The sequence below is a fragment of the Antechinus flavipes genome, chromosome 1 (assembly GCF_016432865.1).
Source record: "Antechinus flavipes isolate AdamAnt ecotype Samford, QLD, Australia chromosome 1, AdamAnt_v2, whole genome shotgun sequence".
Lineage (NCBI taxonomy): Eukaryota > Metazoa > Chordata > Mammalia > Dasyuromorphia > Dasyuridae > Antechinus > Antechinus flavipes.
In genome coordinates, this window is record NC_067398.1 from 219343132 (window position 1) to 219363838 (window position 20707).

Consider the following 20707-nt stretch of genomic DNA (forward strand, 5'->3'; position numbering starts at 1 on the left):
TGAATTCTTCAAGGAGATAGATTATTTTTAGCATTATTAAATACTTTCAAAAAACTGATTTGCATATAATCACTTTGCTAAATATGAATCTGTTCACTTAAACAAGTCCCTTACTTTTCTGTGAGAAGTTTTAAGATTAGTTTCTTCTGTATATATAGTGTCAACAAAATTTCATTATTTAAAAAAAAAAAAAAGCAATTCATTTGTTTCATCAATTAAGATTGGTTCAGTGGATATGGAGTAAGAAGATCTGGGCTTGAATCTTGGCTCTGTAATTTATTACCTGTGTGACTTTGGTCAAATCATGACTACTTCAGGCCTCCATTTCCTCAAATATAATATAAAGAAAATGAGATGATCTCATTTCATTATCTATCCTCAAGCTCTCTTGCAGCTCTCAATCTTGTTCTCATAATTCCTTAATATCAATTAAGTTTTAATGTTACATAATTTCCACTTCTAAATATATCTCATGTTTAATATTACATCATTCAAAATGCTTCTGTCAGAGGAAGATAGGGAAAATGAATATTATAAATTAAGTCAAAAGAGCAAAGTGACTTGCTTATCATCCCATAGCTATAGTGGCAGTGGAAACTAAGTATCCTTAAAACTATTTTCATCAATATATAGCCCCACATTTGATGGTGCTTTCTTTTATAATTTATATTTATCAACTGAAGGAATTATTAGTAAAACTCTTATTAACCTGTTGTATAACCTCAGAGAAAGTAAATGTGCTATATAGTTATTTTGAAATTCTGCACTATTAACATTATGTAGTAAATACTACTATCTTTTTTACTCAAATAAATAATATAATCCCAAAGCATAATTTCCTCAAAGGAAAAGAAAATTGAAAAAGATGTTTTGTATCTGAAATATACTCCTGAAAATTTTTACAATGAAGTCAAAAGCAATTTATCTAAATACCCATTGAAACTTTCACATATCATAAATACAAGTTAAAATCTGAGGAAAGAGATTTTATTACATATTATATAATGAAGCATTATAACTTTCCTTCATTTTTAGTTCTCTTCTTTTTAATTTAGTTATATCTACTTACTCTTGTATCTTTATCTACTTATTCTCCCCTCCCCCAAGAAATCATGCTATCCAGAGTCACCCTTTCATGTAATGGCTGAATTTTTCTTCACCAACTTATTATTCTTATGGGATAAGTTAAATTACTCCTTACTTCCCCCTGCAACTTCAGTCAAGGTCTTAATAGATGTTATCTGTCATCTTACATGACATTTCCCCTTATTTCTTTAGGATTTTAGTACTTTTCTTTTCCAACTCATTTTCTACACTTATTTAAGATTTCCACATATATGTTGATGTCCCCTCAAAAATGCTAATCTCTCAATTCTTCAATTTTCTCAAATCCTATGACCTACTCTTCTAATCTACTTCAGCTCCATTTTTATTTGGGGTTTATTCCATGTGCTTTTTGAACTAACATTTTGCTTCTATCACTAATTGTTTTTGGACCACTATTGGACTTACAATTTGACAGAGAGCCATTAAAGGAAAAAAAATAAAATAAAAGGTGCCTTTATCCGGGAATGAATAGGTTGCTCATTCTAAGGGAGAGATTTTCCCACTGAAAGTCTCAGTGTGAGACTGAAGGCAAAATTTTTGACTTCTAATTGATCCCAGTTTCCTTATTACCATTAAAGGAGTTTCCCATGTTTTGAGAGCTTATTATAGAATCACCTTTCCTTGCAAGAGAAAATCTCATTTTTGCTCTTCTTTTCCATATTTTTTGATTATTTTATTTCAAGAGAACTTTATAAAATGTATTTTTACTATTCATTTAATTTTGTATTTAAGGACAATATAATCTACAGGTCCATTAGTTTGGGCTGGGTATTCACAAATATTAGAAGGTTGTCTAAGAACTGAATGGACTCATGCTATTCTTTATATGACTCTGAAGTGACAATTAATAATAGTGTTGCATATACTTTGTTGAAATTCATTAGTCTTATATGGAAATATGTTTTATATGATTACATATATGTAACCTCTATCTAATTGCTTAACATTCTAGAGAAAGGAGCACAGGGAAGTAGGGAGACAATTTAGAACTCAATTTTTTAAATATAAAAATAAAAATTATCTTTATATGTAATTAGAAAAAAATAAAATATTATTAAAAAAAAAGAAATCATTAGTCTAAGATTGGCAGAAGGATAATGGTTTTCTCAGATTCTCAAAGACATTTTCCAGAAATCAAAGTGTGGACATATATACTTTTGGTATTAAAAGTAATCACTGTAAAAGCAGACATTTAACTGGAATGAGTGTATAATGCAGGTTCTTGTGGTATTCTTGGCTAATCTGATGAACCCTCTATTCCACTCAATTCTAAAGAGACATGTGCTTTGGATTAGAATTGAAGGATATGTAGTTTGGGATGATATAATATTCCAAATTGGTCACTCTGGGCATGTACTTTAATCATGATATAGTTTTCTTATTAATACCATGATCTACATACTATTGTCAAATGTAGGAGAAGGCAACATTAAAGAACTAGTCATTGAGAAGGAAAAACTTGCACACTTGGTGCATTTTAAAATGAGAGAAAACTTCTTTTGTAGTCATTCCCCTATCTGTCAAAAAATGAGGAATCTTCAAACCTTTCATCAGACTTCTGTCCAGAGGATAGAAGTACCTTCTCCTTCTTACAGCAATCATGTTATATCAGGCCATATCATTTGCTATATCATGGCACATGATAGTAAGAATGTGTGATTTCTGACACTAAACCTCAAGTATCTGGCTGCCTCCTCTGTTTTATCTTTCTTTTTGTCCAGGTCTTTGAATAGCGATCCTGAGATGTATGTTTTTCTGGTCTTGATGACAGTCACATGGGTTCAAGAAGTATAGAGCTTCTGGATCCAGGAGTTGCTTTTTAAGCAGGAGGTGATCTCTGAAACAACTTCTCATATAAGATGATGAATGAGCCCAAGCCATGCTTTGGCTGCTCATAAGAGAGAGGCTTTGAATAAATTGTTCAGACAGTATAGAAACAAGATGAAAAAGAAATAACTACTCAGTAGTCTCAAAAATTGGTTCATGTTTTTAATATTTTAAATATCAACCACTAGAAAGGCTATATTGTATACTGGTTTACTGCTTCATATTTTAATTTGTCAATGATCACTATGAGTCATTTTTGTTTTAAGCATTTCTTTTCTTTTTCTATTTAGAAATAAGTAATTATTTTATACACTATTTTGCATTAAATATAAGGGATTCTGATTACTTTTGGGAACGTCCTAGATTATGATTCAAGTGGATGCTTTATGGAAAAATTTCCTAAGGCACTGTGGTAGGGGTGTAATGATGTAGAGCAGAGATTCTTTTGTCTTGAGAAATTTTTACATGATTCCAGACATATAGTCATATAGAATAGGTATAGATACCAAACATTTACTTATAATAAATCATAATTTTTGACACCCACATTTAGTTACAAGACCCTGTATGGGCTTGTTACCCACAATTTAAAAAGATATTTTTTCTTTGTGGATGACCTATTGATAAAATATTGTGCGTATCTCTGCATTTTATCTTTAAGTTGTGTTACAAAGGCATATGTAAAGCACTATGATAAAATATAATACAGTATCATGAAATGACAGGAGTGACATTAGACTTGAGATCCAGGTGATTGATGAGGAGCATTAGTGAAGTAATGAACTGTGGCTCTATATATTCTTTAAGGAAGTAGTATTTCCACTAGGAAATTCTGCAGACATCAATTATAAATACAGATATTTTAAGCAATTTGTTCCATATACATTCATGATCTATGACATAATCCTTCTACTTAAAGGACTTTACATGGAGAAATAAATGTATATTTTATAAAATAAAAAGTAATATCAAAATGATTATTCATTTTATTATGAGAAAACAGAATTAAGATCAACATCCAAATTCTGTTACTTTAATTTCTTAAAAGTTTTTTATACTACTTCCTTAAAGAATATATAGAGCCACAGTTCATCACACATCCACAAATAGCCAGAAATAAAAATCAATATATAGGTAAGTGAAAATAAGAAAATTATATATATATGCATATATATATATATATACATAAATATATATGTAATTTCTTTACACATATATAGTGATAAAAATTAAGATTATATTTCATGCATTTTTTTTTCATATTCTTAAATGATCCTTTCCTGGAGTTTATTGGTATCAGTTAATAATACATGAATCATTTTTTAAAGTCCTGTAACATCAATATGAGTGATGAGAATGTATCCTTCCTATTTTGAATTTTATTTTCACTATATTTTAAGAGTAGACACAAACAAGTGTTTTCTTTTTTGAGCTTAAATTAAATAGGAATAGCATCAGCAGGATAGAGATGTGAATTTGAACAAGTCATTTAATCTCTATGTGCTTCATGGAATTCTGTATGATTTATCTAAATTATTTATGTTTTGTAATATATAATAGTGAAGGGAGACCTCACATCAAGAGTTTTCTACTGTGGTTTAAAAATGCAAATGAATTCTTATGATACTGCTAAATTGGATGAGACAGAGCTAATAATTTTCATTTATAAAAATTCAAAATTTATTAAAGAGAAAGAACTTATAAGTATTAAAGGAACTTTGTTGAACATCTTTATATATGTTGGGCCTTCAGTAGAATCCAAAACAAAAAGATTTTAAAGTTGGGAGAAACTTTAGAGGTCATCTAGTTTAATTACTTCATTTTCCATTTGAAGTAACTTAGGTCCAAGAAGGTTTAAGTTCATACTGGTTTTGCTGTTCAGCATGACAGGCTCATGAAATTAGAAACAAAAAAAAGTAAAATGAATTAGTGGTTTTTATATGTGTGTAACAGTAAAAATTATTGAATTGTTAATTAACATTGTTTTGAGTATCAAATTCATTTTCTTTTTTTCTTCCATTTTTATTTTATTTTTTTCTTTGATGGAACAGGATCATTCTGGAATTCAGCTTCCTTCAATACTGAGACATCATACCTTCATTTCCCTACCTTCCATGGAGAACTTAGCGCAGATGTGTCTTTTTTTTTTAAGACAACAGCTTCATCAGGTGTATTTTTAGAGAACCTGGGGATTAAAGACTTTATAAGGATAGAACTACATTGTAAGTCCCATAATTTTAAAAGAATATGAGCTAGTGGATTAACTTTATTGAGAACCCAAAACTTTAACTAATCTAATTTTTAAAACATTTTTTCTCTTTTAGCATTTAGTAATTATATACTTATAACTCAAGAATTTTATGATTTTAAGAGTCAAGAAAGAAAATTGAGTAGTTTATCATTGAATACTTGATATTCTAAGAGAATCATTTCAGTCTTGCATAGCTCCACCTATCGTTTTCATTATCCCCATTTGTTGCTGATTAAGAAAACTAGATTCAATTCAGATCAAAAACTGGTTTTAAAATGATTTATTTTATAATAATGCATTGCTAGTTTTTTGGTGTGATTTTTTTTTGACTGAATCAGTTTTTTAAATTTCTCATAGCTATAACCTATTATTCATTAGCAAGTGTCAAATTGTTGAGAGATTGTGTTTAAGTAGAATTAAGTTCTTTAAATTACAAGAAACAAAATTTCTTTAATTTCCATGAATCCCTGATAAACAAAAACACCAAATCTTATTTATATTCATGGTACTGATAAGTGAATGTCTATAGTAATTAATGAAAATCTGAGTATAAAGTTTCTGAAAACTATCTTTGCCATGTGACTTATTTCCCTATCCTAGCGTGTTTTTTTCTGCATTTTAAATGCACCCCAAGTCAGGCATAGCACAATATGTATTGCCTTAAAGTCCTCTTATGCTTTAAGATATAAAATTCTAATCTATATGAAATAACTTGTACAATTACCACCTCTGCCATTTCTAGCTCCAGCTGAAGTGACATTTTCATTTGATGTGGGGAATGGACCATTTGAAGTTATGGTGCAATCACCCACTCACCTCAATGACAATCAGTGGCACTATGTCAGAGCTGAAAGAAACATTAAAGAAGCATCACTTCAAGTGGATCAGCTTCCACAAAAATCACAGGCTGCCCCCATTGACGGACATATCCTTTTGCAGCTCAACAGTCAGCTATTTGTTGGTAAGTACTCCTTTGAGCTATTTTGCAATTGGATTTTGAAGTATAGATAACTGTTAGGAAAGTGTTAAATATTATTTTGTTGCCATCCAGTTGTTTCAGTCATGTCCAACTTGTAGTGATCCCATTTGAGATTTGCTTGGCAAAGATACTGAGATGGTATGCCATTTGATTTTCAGTACATTTTACAGATAAAAAAAACTTAGGCAAGCAGGATTTCAAACTATTAATTTTATTATAATTAATTAGGTATACATCTCATAAATCTTTTCACCACTTTTATTTTAACAGTGCTGTCCCCTCCTTATCAGCATCCTTCACATACTTTTCACCTACTTATTATGCTATTAACAGAAAATTTAACATCAAATTTCCACTCAACTGCAGATACAAGCTACAAATTCCTTCCTCCAAATGGAATTTTCATGGGTAATAAAGAAAATCTAAATATATTGTACTGTCTTTAATTTGAAGCTGTACTGAATTATATATTCTAGTGGTGTACTGTTTCCTTCTATTAGATGCTGCCCTTATTTTTCTTAAATTGTTTTATACTTTTTTCCATAATCATCTCATGATTTATATTTGTATCTAAATATTATACTTTATTTCTCTGTACCCAGTGTGCTCGTTAAAAGTCAATAGCTTCAATAATGGAAGTCTTCTAACCCTTATTCTGCCAATCCCCTATGTAGGCAGAACATTAAGGAGATTCTTTCCCATAGTACTTTATAAACAGATCTTAATTTTAATCTCTAGTTCATGTGGTATGTTTTAAAGTCAAATGTATAGACTTACCTACCCATTAGAAACAAACTTAAAATTGAATAATTTTCACATTATAAAATACTATCAAATAGTAATCTCTTTCTACTAAATGCTTATGATTACTCTCTGACTGCCAATTGTTTAGCTAGTTGAAACATTACATACTCAAGAGAGAAAACATTGTGAGTTCTTTAGTTGAATAACCCTTCTTGAAAAGTTTCAGGAATTAATGAGATAACCAGAAGGGGAGACTGGAGAGAAAATTTCAATATCTTGCCTATAAGACTGTAAGATATGAGAGAGTTTAGAAAGATTTAATGGCCAGAAATTGAAAAACAGAACAAATATAGCTCTATTAGGGTAGAAAATAAGAGTAACATCATTGTCTATAACAGGCTACTGAGGCTTTAGCAATTGGTACTGCATTTTGCTATCTCCCAAAACTGGTAGATTGTTAGTTTGTAAGCTTAATTCTTTCTCTTTCTTTCTTTTTTTAATAACTTAATTTATTCCCATTGCCTGTAAGTATGTAATTAACTTAAGATTTGAGTTTACATGTCAGAAAATCTTTCTATAGAAATAGTTGTAAGGAACACTGGACCTTGAATGGAAAACCTGAATTAAAATCCACTTTCAGACACTTAGTACCTGTGTGAACCTGGGAAAGTCAATTATCCTTATTTCCCTTCATTTATCTATGAAATAAGGATGATAGTTGTTAACAATAGTTGCTGTGAGAAAAAAAAGAGATAGTATTTGTATGGTGCTTAACTACCCTCAAAAACTAGTAAAATTGTCACTTTTCCTGAGAAGCTTTGCATTTCACAAATTGTGCCATACTCCTGTTGTCTAAGTGGATAGGTTAAAAATTCTCACTGAAGGTTACAAAACTATATTTTAATTATACAAATTATTGTTTCATCATTCCAAGTAGAACTCTAAAACTTGAATTCAGTATTCGTTTGTTTGCCCTTTGATATAAACATGCAATTGACATTTGGACTATAAGTGCCAGAGCTTGAATTCTCCCCTTTTTATGTAAAGGGAGGGAGAAAATTAGGAGGGCTTCAGAGTCTCATTCAAACTGGCACTGGAGGTGGGGTCTATGATTCTCCTTTAAGAAGGGGAGTGAAGATTAAGAGAGCCTACTTCACAAAAATATCTAATATTAGTGATATCACATAATTTCCCGATGTAATCACATTGTGTTAATATGTCCTTTGAATTAGACTAATCAGATTTTTTTTAAAATGGTGTCTACATTAAAAGGAGAATTTATGATTTTGTCAACATGGGGAACTTCTAGCATTGTGTACTTCTATTGAAACAAGTCACAATATTTAGTGTGTATTAGCTAAATTTCAAGTTACTTGAGACCTGTGATGGTGAAGAGATTTGAAAATGGTCACAACTAGAAAATATCAAAGGTGGAATTTGAAATTCAAATCTTCCTGACTGTAAGCTCAGGTCTGTAAACACTGTAAAATGTTGCCTCTATTAATATGTTATATAAATTTATTTATACTGCATTCTGAAAATATTGTTGTCTTATTGTTCTTCCTCTGACATTGTGTGATATATTTAAACTTAATTACCTATTTCATAGTCCTTAATCAGAAAAGTAGTTAACTAAGGATATTTGATAAAAGTTAACACTTCATAGCAGTACCATACCACCAAATGTTTCTCACCAGTCAATACATATTTCACTCCCAGGCATTTTACATTATAGTAACAAGACTTTCCCGAAGTACTTCCCTACTCAGGTGGAAATAGTGTACGTATTTTGAAAAAAGAGAAAAGGGACTTGTGAAGAAATGATTTTTAAAACTGATTAAAATCTACCTGTTTGACAGTGAATAATGGATATATTTGGTATTGATGGGAATTAATGTCTTTATAAAAATACTACAACATATTGTGATGAGGGTATATTGGATTTTACAATTAAATGATAAAATGAGGCATGAATTATTTTAGGAATATAAAGGAAATAAATGTGTGACATCGGAAAGTTTGCAAACTGTGTTAGAACAGACTTTAGAATTCTGTCACTTTACATAAGAATGAAAGAATATAAGAGCTTGAATGCATATGTATTTAAATGCTTGGGTCACTGATTTTTCCCTGTATTTAAAATTCAAGAAGAGGGAATAGTTTTTGGAAAAAATCGTGATTGATGTCATTAGAATTGATTTAAGGACTTTTGAAAGAAAAGACAGATATTTGTAACAAAATCTTATGTATTTTTTAGTTTTCATGTTCAAATTTTGTCATTAAAATTTAACCTTGGTTCATGTCTATGAGGCAGATTTATTTAAAAAGGGGGCTAACATTCCTAATTCTGCCATGAGAAAAGTTATGATTTAATTCATGTTCATGTGCAAGTTAGCAAAACTCTTTAACAACTTTCTAACAAGGGGCTGTATATTCCCTCCTCAGTCTTTTTATACCAACATTTTGTAAAAAAGAGGATATCAGGCAATTTAAGGATCACAGTCACAAGTGACTTAACATCTGCTAAATTTATTTTTAATTTTTTTTTTAATCCTATGGTTAAATACAAGTAAGGCAGAGGTTAGGTAAATCCCATACTTTTGTTTTTTCTGTTTTTCTCTCTGTTATTTCAGTTATTGATTTCTTTTAAAATCTTCTATCTCTCTATGTGCCAATATAAAGTTTATTTCTCATGGTCTTAGAGAACACCAGATGATTAGGTCATTGGCCTCCATGATTGTGTTGCTGCCATAGCATAAGTGCCAATTCTTTCCTTGTTCTTATTGGGAATGCTTAAACTCCTACCTTAACATTGTGTGAAAACTTCCATCTTCTTTCAGTAGCTAATCTTAGAGTAATTTCCTCTCTTCTCTAGCTAGAAAAAAACTATATATTCCAAAAGTATTTGTTGATAGTTAATCTCTTGTAAGGGCTATTACAAAAGGAAATAAATTTATAAAATAGCACCACTGATTAAAGTAATCATTATCAAAGTCCCAATAAATTATCATAGGACTTATTGCGCTGATTTTATTTACTTTATATAATTTGATTTCTATCACATATAAAAAGAAAATAAATTATATATATGTATATTAGATATACAGTTGAACTTCAATTTTGCTGATAAATTTATATTCACTAATGAGATTTAAACAAATTGTAGACATATTTTAATAAATTACTCTGAGTATATAAAATGACTGAAGTGATGACTTTTTTTCAAAAGTGTAAGTTTATTTTTTTTAAATTATAGGACAAAATTTGCTTTGGATTTCAAAAATCTCTGTTTTTCAAATGAGTTGGATTTGGTAGTATACATGTACATTTCAGTTTATATATAATTACATATGTGTGTATATATAAATACACATACACATACACACACACACACACATATAATATATCATTACAAATGATCTTATTCTCCAGTATACTGTCCTCCCAGCAAAGTCCATTCTGATTTAGAGTTCCCTTGTTTTTCTGGACCACTATATAAAATGTTTGATACTCCTTTTTGGTATTTTCTGTGATTTTATCTTTTTTTCTAAGTGAAAATGTCTAACAATTATATTGTTTTGGAGGGAAAAGTTATTTTTTTCCTTAATTGCTCAGTGAGGTGAAATCATTTGTATTCATATTGAGTACCCAATAGTGCACATTTATTTACTCATTTATTATACAATCACAAGATCACAAAACCTCAGAGTTGGAAGGAACCACGAAAGTCATTTAGTTGAAGCTATATCTGACCAAGAATACTGTCTTCAACTTACATCAAAAGTGTTCTTGACAGCATTTTCTTGAAACTCTAAACAACTTTCTACTGGCTTTAACTTGACTGGATCAGATAAAGAATAGTGATAGATCATAAAGTGTCCTTAATAATGAGATATATTGTTTAAATTATATTCTATAAGCAATGAGAACAACTGAAATTTTAAAGAGGTTTAATGGCACAATTGTAGCAATATTTTGGGAAGTATAACCCATTAAAACTGTTTTAATTTTTAATGGAAGGAAAGGGAAGGAAACTGGAGAAAGAAAGACAAATAAAAGGCAACAGCAATAGTATAAATGCAAAGGACATTTACTAAAAATTAATTGAGTCATTGATCTCTGTCTAGTCCAATCTACTTTTTAAAGAGTATTTTACTTAAGAAAAGTTTCACATCTTTTAAAATGGAATTCTCCTTCCAATTCTTTCAACTAAGACACTTATTTCATTGATAGAATCTTTTCAAAAAAATCTTGCATTTCCTTTAGGAATTCCAATTATAGTTTATGGCATGTTTATGATTTTTTAAAAGTATTTGCTTGTAGATGATGTAAATTTAATCTTCTGTTTTTTTTTTCTCCAAAGTATTGTTTGTATTTTCTTCACTTACTCTTTCTTCAGAATTATTTCTAAATTACGAATATGTGTCAGAGTTAGGTTTGATGCACTTGTAAATGATGAGGTTCTTCATTAGTATTTCTGATGATAGAGTATTATATCCTTCAGGTAAGAGTGCCATGATATAATGTCTGATATATCTGATAACATAGCCATTCTCTTTTTCTTCTGGAAAACCTGACTTTGAATTGAACCATCAGAGAGATTAAAAAAAAAAAAAAAGTAACAGTAGCTGTTCAACATATCAAAGCACATTGATGGAAATAAAGGAACTATGTGAAGGACAGTATTAGAAACCCCACGACCTCAGATTATCCCTAGAATAATGAAGGGAATAGTAGATTATTTTACCTCTGTGCACTTAGCCTGGCACTGAGAATGAGAGTTAAGGATTTTGCCCTAAATCTATATCTTATTCTATCTCTACCTTTATCTCCAGCTCTACCTCTATCTCTCTCTAGATAAGTATACTTCCCTAGCTACATCTATAGTTATGTCGTCTCAATCTTTCTATTCCTATCTTTTTGTTTTATGTGTACACACACACACACACACACACATAAAGAGAGAGAGAAACAGCTTATATCTATAAGCTATATTAACTTATATATAATATATACAACATACATACACATACACACATATATATAAGGTAATATGAAGCAAAAAAGATTTTTTTATACTTTGAGACAACTTGGTCAAAATTGGAAAATAAATGAAATAATTTATTTACATGAATTTTCTTGAAATTAATATATTCACCCCCCAAAATAATGAAAAATCTTCTGAAGTTTTGTGCTTTTTGAATAGCTTTTAAGATGATAAGAAACCATTTTGACTATAATAATATCAACTAAATTTACATTATAGAAATGCTAGGTAGCATAGTGGATTGAGCACTAGGCCTCCAGCTCTGAGTTCAAAAGTGCCCTCAAATACTAGTATACTTATTATGTGACCTTAGGCCAATCACTTAAACTCTTTCTTTCTGTCTCTAGCTGAAACCTGGGAGCTAATGGAAAAAATTAAGAAAATTGCAGATCCTTTGATACTACTTGCCATAGTGAATATGGAATGATTTTAATGGAATATCCATCTGGGCAAGGAGTCAATAGAGAGAAAAGTAAATAAGGGTAGTTGAACAACCTTGCATAATATTTTGCCTCTGCTACAAACATTATTCAATGATGATATGTTCCAGATATTGCATTAGGCAGAGATTACAAAAATAAAAATGAAATAATTCCTTCTCTCCAAAAAAAATTTTTCTGTAGGGAAGAAGATATGGGACACTAATTACACAAAAAAAATGTACAAAGTATGTAGGCAACATTTTCTTTTTTTTTTCTTTCTTTCTTTCCTTAATTCCTTCCTTCACTTCTTTGTTCATTCATTCCTTTCTTCTTTATGTTCTTTCTTCCTTCTTTCCTTTCTTTTTTATTTCTTTGAGAAATCATTAATAATTCAGAGGACTAAAAGATTTTAAAACTTCTCAGATAGTTTTAAAAAATAAAGTAAGCCTTAAAAGAAGCAAGGAATTCCCAAAAAGAAAGAAGAGAGAGCATTCTAGGTCGAGAGGACAACATAAAAAGACTAAGAAATAAAAAATGAAACATTTTGGATGGGGAAACAGCAAATGAGCCAGTCTGTCTGGAAAATAGACTTTGATGAGAGGAAATTAAATAAAAAGTCTTGAATAAAAAATTGGAACAAGACTATGAAGACTACAAAGAGACATTGTTGTTTATTTGTTTTAATCCCACAGAAAATAAGGAGCCAACAGAATCAATTAAAGGAAAGATGTGGTGAGCTTTAGGAATTTTGGTTTGTCAACTAGAGGAAGGATGGGTGAGAGGAGACCTTTACTGAAGGTAAACCAGTTAGATAATAATTTTCCAAAAGGAACCAGTTTCATATGAGACCAAGGAGAAAAGAGTTTTCAGGGGAAAAAAAGGATTGAGAATAGATGCTATACTGGAGAGACAGAATCATTTGGGGAAGAATAAAAGGATTGGCAGGTAGTTTTTGATAATATAATCAAGTTATATTCCTTTGTAATGTATCTAGTCAGCATGTTATATGTATGCCTTTAGCTTCATTTAGCAACAGAAGGGTAGGGATAAAGATGGTAGGCTATGGAAATAACTAAGATTTAGGTTAGAAGAAAATAAATAGGGAAGAGATAAAAGGCCAAAGAGTTAGAGAGTAGGGAGCAATGTAAAGTTGAATTGGTTATCCTATTAACACTGTTGTTTTAATAGGAAATTGAAACCATAGCTAGGGTGATAGACTGGGAAAGCAGTGGGATATTGAATGATAGATGTTAGAATGAAAAAAAAAAGATTCATAAAGGATAAAAAACCATGAAGAGATATAGATATATAGAATAATTTCTATGTTCTAGATTGTTATTGGTGATAAGAGCAAAAGTCTTTTTAACCAGAGGTTGATTTGGGAATAAGGTACAGGTCATAGGAGCTGAGGTAGATGAACAGGAAAACCAAGATGTTTAAGGAGAAATTAAGACATATATAGTGGTGTCTAAGTAATCTACTATTAGTATTAGTAGAAAATAATACTATGAGCTAAGGTACCGAATCTTAAAAAAAAAGAGCAAGAATAGCCTAGGAATAAGATGATAGCTGCCCAGGGATCTGAATAGCCTAATTTTCATTTTTTGGAAAAGATTTTATTTTATTAAGCACAAGATATTGAAGAATAAAGAATAAAGGATATCACTCTGCAAAATTATTTGCCCAGCATATGTTTTTTTTTCTTTGTTTCAGTCTGGATTTGGGGTTTTACTGGCAAGTCATGTCAAATCACATAGAAACAGGGACCAGAAATACATACATTAAAATCCCTCTAAGCCATCTATTGACTAAGTTTTAAAATATAATGTTATCAATGTTTTACTGAATTTTTACTCATTTTGTTAAATATTTCCCAGTTGCATTTTACTCTGGCTCAAATTGTCATTAGGTACTATTATCTGATATTTGATATCTCTATTATATGGAATTCACCATTGAGAAAACTCATTATACAGACTGATTCCTGCTTTGCTTCTTATAATCTAAGATAATTACCTGGTGCATTGATTGGTCAAATGACTTCCTTGCCTAGCCAGAATGAGTGAGAGGTGGAATATGAACCCAGGTATCCTTGATTTTAATGCCAGATTTGTATCTCCTGTTCCAGAATGCTTATGGAAAATGAATTTATCACATCTCACAGTAAATATGGAAGTCTTATTGTCTTATTAGGATTCTATTCATGATTTAAATGCATTTTTAAAATAGATTTTTGCTCCCCAAATGACTATAAACTTTTTAAGTTTAGAGATTGGAATTCATCCTTTATCTTCTATATCACCTCCAATACTTAGAATATAATAGATACTCTACAAATGTCTGCAGAATAAATTAATTTGTTAATTAATGGTCAGCGCTATGAAATTTAATTGTTTCTTTAAGTATTTTATAATGTAATGTGAGGACTTTTAGACATGAATCCATCAGTCCAAATGGAACCACTTTTTAATTTTGTCCTACTCTTATAATGAAAAAAATGTAGCAATATTTAATTAAATTCTTCTATCCCAACGTATTTACTATTTTTTTAGCTTAATAATGAAAAATTATCAACTAGTTTATCATACAGTGGAAAAAATCTATGACTAAAATGCTCATATTTGCTCATAGAAATTATATATATTGAAAATATGGAGATTTAATTAATTTACTAATTATATTTAAGGGCTGATTAATTCTTTAAATCCATGTCTTTAAATAAAGAAAATATACTATTTTATAACCTTTGTCAATTTCCACAAATCTAGATTTCTGTCTCCTGATGTTGTAGAAAATGTAGTCCAGTTTCTTCCTCTACCAATTGCAGAGGGAATCTCCAATGAATTTTTCACCCAATAATGAAATCAAAATCTTCTCAAATTAAAGTGGAACCTTCCTCTGTCTCATTCTATTTTCTATTTCTTGAAGTCTGTCAGAGGATATAAAATAAATGAATACATGGTCTCTTTTTATTTTTATTTGAAGCAGATATTTTCACTATCAAATGAAGATTTGTAACAAAATTACAATTATGAAGTCATATCATTATTTTCCCATTTTAATAAAATGTTTATAAAAATAATTTACAGTTCCATATCATGCAACTAGAAGAATGGGTGATACAGAGACTGATAATCTCAGATTCAAGGTACTTGGTTTGTATACCATAGTTCACGCTCTTGCATCAGTGTATCTATTTTTAATAGTCAGCTAGAAGAGACACTTGAAAATGAAATTTTTAATAACTCATATTGAAGTTTTAAAAAGTCCTACCATCAACCTGTTATAAGTAACTAAACATATATAAAGAATAAACATGGAGAGGCACACATGAAATGAACATGTGTATCACATTGCATCCATAAAGGAATGAAAATGTCCCTAGTTCTGCCTGGCTACTTATATCTTCTAATGGTTTCATTACTTGCTCTTAGTAGGGCAGTTTTTTGCTAGTCTCATAATATCTGCTGAATTCTGCTCTGCTAGCTATAATCTCATGGTTATTTAGCATCTACCAGATGCTGTTCTGCCAAATGAAGACAATTTTCAATTGGATGCCATTCAGCTACTTTGGGCTGGATCAGCTGATATCCTTAGCCATCTGTTCCTTAAGAGAACATTGAATATTACCATGCTCTTTTAGCTTAAAATCCATAGATCTTTTCCATCTTTAATACTTTTAGAAAAAGCAGGGGCTTCTTTGTGATGGTAAAAGGATATGGGTTCAAGAGATGTATAAGAAAAAATAACAATATAATAACTGTTTAAATACATAAAATAAATTTTATATCTCTGGCACCAAGCCCCAGATTTATTTGGAAGTTTATAGAGCAAATAACAATTACCTGCTTTTTGGTTTAGTCTTTAGAGTTTGAAACTGAAAAATCTCTGAAATGCATACCCTAAGTTAAAATAGTTATATATAGATCCCAGGTTCAGCAAACCAGAACCTAATGTGTAATGTCTAATGAAAAGATTAATTCTAAAGGAAATAGCTAGTTATGAAGACTATGCTGTTTGTTTTTAAACAGATTGGTACGTGTAGTTGAGAATATCTTGTACAGGAAATCACAGGCTTATTTATGAAGGGAACCGTTTTATACATATAAGGTAATAATTTCTGCCTTTTCTAAAAGTACCAAACACACTTCTGCCCCTTGGAATCTTTTTTTTTTTCCTTTCAAAATTATGCTTCAGTGATTTTATATACAAAGTCTTTCTCAGTCTCTTCAGCTGCTTTTATGTTCATCAACATCTCCCAATTACCTTGCATTCATTTCAGATTGACTTCAGAATGGTTTAATAGAAAGAATGTTAGAGCTGAAGGTAGAAAATCTTAGATTTAAATTTCAACTCAGATACTTAATGGTTACTTAAAGTGACCCTGACAAGTCATTTACCATATTTTTGACTATTTCCTTCTTTGTGAACTGAAAAGATTGGATTTGATTAAGGACTACTTTACATAAAGCATTCATCTAGAGAATTTAAAGAAATGAAGATACAAGATTCTTTTTTCCTTTGACCCAGACAGTGATTTATCTTCAGGATTCTCTTCGTACATTCAATAATCTGTCTCAAAAAAGCAAAAGTTCAAAGGAACCAGAAGGAGGAATGCTCATTGGTGAATGAGTCATTATATTTTGAGCCTTTGACTTCAAAAAATAGCATTGGGAAAAGGCTACAAAATAGTGAAATTTTTTTTTTTTTTTTTTTTTTTTTGCAAAACAAAAATAGTTCTCAAGTTCTGAGACTACGATCAATTATACTGCATCCTCTAAAAGAATATAAGCTCTTTGTAGTCAAGAAATATTTGTCTTTTTATTTTTGTATCTCTAATGCTTAGCACATAGTAAATATTTAATAAGTATTATTTCAGTCTTTTTTTTTATTATAGCTTTTTATTTACAAGATATATGCATAGGTAATTTTTCAGCATTGACAGTTGCAAATCCTTTTGTTCCAACTTTTCCCCCCCTTCTCCCCACTCCTTTCCCCAGATGGCAGGTTGACCAATACATGTTAAATATGTTAAAACATAAGTTAAATACAATATATGTATACATGTCCAAACAGTTATTTTGCTGTATAAAAAGAGTCAGACTTTGATAGTGTACAGTTAGTCTGAGAAGGAAATAAAAAATGCAGGCAGACAAAAATAGAGGGATTGGGAATTCTATGTAGTGGTTCACAATCATCTCTCAGAGTTCTTTCCCTGGGTGTAGCTGGTTCAGTTCATTAGTGCTCTATTGGAACTGATTTGGTTCATTTCATTGTTGAAGATGGCCAAGTCCATAAAAATTGATCATCATATAGTATTGTTGTTGAAGTATGTAATGATCTCCTGGTCCTGCTCAATTCACTCAGCATCAGTTCATGTAAGTCTCTCCAGGCCTTTCTGAAATCATCTTGCTGGTCATTTCTTACAGAGCAATAATATTCCATAATTTTCATATACCACAGTTAATTCAGCCATTCTCCAATTGATGGGCAGCCACTGAGTTTCCAGTTTCTGGCCACTACAAAGAGGGCTGCCACAAACATTCTTGCACATACTTGTCCCTTTCCCTTCTTTAAAATCTCTTTGGGATATAAACCCAGTAGTAACACTGCTGGGTTAAAGGATATGCACAGTTTGATAATTTTTTGTCCAATTGTCTTTTTGTCAAATAGTGAATTCTTATCCCCAAAGCTGGGATCTTTGGCATTGTTGAATACTAGATTACTATAATCATTGACTATTTTGTTCTGTGAACCTAATCTATTCCACTGATCAACTTACATATTTCTTAGCCAGTACCAAATTGTTTTGATGACTGCTGCTTTATAATATAGTTTTAAGCCACTTTCATTTTCTTTTCATTTCATTAATTTCTTTGAAATTCTTGACCTTTTTTTCTTGCAGATAAATTTTGTTTTCATTTTTTCTAAATCGGTAAAATAGTTTCTTGGGAGTTTGATTGATATAGCACTAAATAAATAGATTAGTTTTGGTAGTATTTTCATCTTTATTATATTTGCTTGACCTATCCAAGAGCATTTGTTATTTTTTCCAATTGCTTAGATCTGACTTTATTTGTGTGGAAAGTGGTTTGTAGTTTTGCTTATATAGTTTCTGACATTCCCTTGGCAGATAAATTCCCAAATATTTTATATTATCAATAGTTATTTTAAATGGAATTTCTTTTTGTGTCTCTTGCTGTTGGATTTTGTTAGTGATGTATAAGAATGCTGATGATTTATGTGGATTTATTTTGTATTCTGCAACTTTGCTAAAGTTGTGGATTATGTCTAATAAGTTTTTAGTAGAATCTCTAGGGTTCTCTAAGAGTACCATCATATCATTTGCAAAGAGTAATAATTTGGTTTCATCATTACCCTACTCTAATTCCTTTAATCTCTTTCTCAACTCTTTTTGCTGAAGCCAGCATTTATAATACAATATTGAATAGTAATTGTGATAGTGGTCAATCTTGTTTCACCCCTGATAATATTGGAAATGGTTTCAGTTTATCCCTATTATATAAAATACTTGCTGATAGCTTTAAATAGGTGCAACTGACTGTTTTAAAGAAAAATCCATTTATTCCTATACTCTCTAATGTTTTTAATAGGACTTGGTGTTGGATTTTATCAAATGCTTTTTAAGCATTTATTGAGATAATCATGTTTTTTGTTAAATTAGTTATTGATATAGTCAATTATGCTAATAGTTTTCCTAATATTGAACCAGCCTTGCATTTCTGGTATAAGTGCTACTTGGTCATGGTGTATTATCTTGGGGATGATTTTCTGTAATCTCTCTGATGGCTCAATTCAAAATCAGGTTTTCCAGAAGAAAAAAAGAATGGCTATGTTATCAAATATATCAGACATTATATCAAGGCACTCTTTCATTCTCTCTCTCTCTCTCTCTAATACACAGGCACACACATACACACACACACACACACACGAATATAGATGTTTGTCTCTCACATAAAAGGGGTAATATGGCCTAGTGAATAGAAAATCGACTGAGATCAGAAGACAAAGTTTCAAATTTTCCCACTGAAACATACAAATAATATGAGCATGCACATATTAGCTGACTTCTCAGTACACTTCCCCAGAGTTTCTTAAGCTTTTTCTACTTGTGACTCTTTTTTGCCTGAGAAATTTTTAGTTGACCCTGGGTATGTAGGTCATATAAAATATGTATACAAATCAAACATTTACTGATAATAAATCATAATTTTTTAGCCTTTACATGGGTTTTAAAAAATTATTTAACAAGCTGGGCTTCAGACAACTAAGAAAAAGAGCCATTTTACATTTGTAGAGGGAGTCTTCTCATCCAGAACTTTGCGAATGAAATCTTAGGTCAAGTCCTTATTCTCATGTTACATTAATCTATTAAATGTTTATCTGCTTCTGTTAAAAGTTGAGAAACAAGCAAAAATCACTAATTTTGTACTAGTATCTGTATATTTATCACATTTTCATTCTTCTTTTTCCCTTTAAATAGGAGAATGCTTTGAGGTACTATGATTTAGTCCATAGAAATCAGATGTTTGTAACAATTTAATATTTTTGTCAATTTGGTGAAACCTACGGACCCCTATTAAGAATAATATTTTTAGTGTAAAAAAATAAAATACATTAAGACTACAACTGAATTGAGTTACAAAAAATTCCCAGATTAAGAATTTTTGACACATCTCTCATGAACACATTATAATTTCTCCTTTGCCTCTGAGAGTTGCAGCACCCCCCCCCCAAAAAAAAAATATAGAGAAATAAAACTAAAGAAAAACTACTAGCTAGTAATCAACATTCTGGAGATAAGCATCCATAAATTTACTGGGAGGAGGAGGAAGGGGATAAATGAGATTCTTTCTAATAATCTCTTGCTTTGCCCATAAATAAAGAAAACCATTCCAACTTGTTAGAAACTAGTTGAACTGGTGTTTCATTGGCATAGGCTTTCAGAGTCCAGCACATGCCTCAATAAAGCAATAGAAATATGTTTTTTTTTTCTGAATATATATATATATATATATATACATATATATATATATATATATATATAATAGAATTGAAACAACCTAGAATTCCTAGAGAAAAAGATATTTGGAAGTCAAGTAGCAAAAAGCTGTCCAAACTTTCTGAAAATATCCATTCACTCTATCTCCTCCAAAAAAAGTTAAATATAAATGCCAACAAATAGTAATAAAGGTTCCCAGCATTGAAATAATATAGTGCTCATATGTCAAGGAAGAATTAAATTGTGTCCATTACCTTATGTGTTAAAGTCTTAATTTTCTTAATGATTCCCAATTCCCTTTTTC

The 20707-nt window shown here is 30.4% G+C and overlaps 1 protein-coding gene across 1 annotated transcript in view; it reads left to right on the forward strand.

The window, feature by feature from the left end:
• CNTNAP4 (contactin associated protein family member 4) overlaps positions 1-20707 on the forward strand; it is a 630591-nt gene that overhangs the window by 586092 nt on the left and 23792 nt on the right. Inside the window, exons 16-17 of the mRNA XM_051996707.1 lie at positions 4986-5156; positions 5928-6146. Of these exons, the coding sequence (XP_051852667.1) occupies positions 4986-5156; positions 5928-6146 (390 nt within the window). The remainder of the gene's footprint in view (positions 1-4985; positions 5157-5927; positions 6147-20707) is intronic.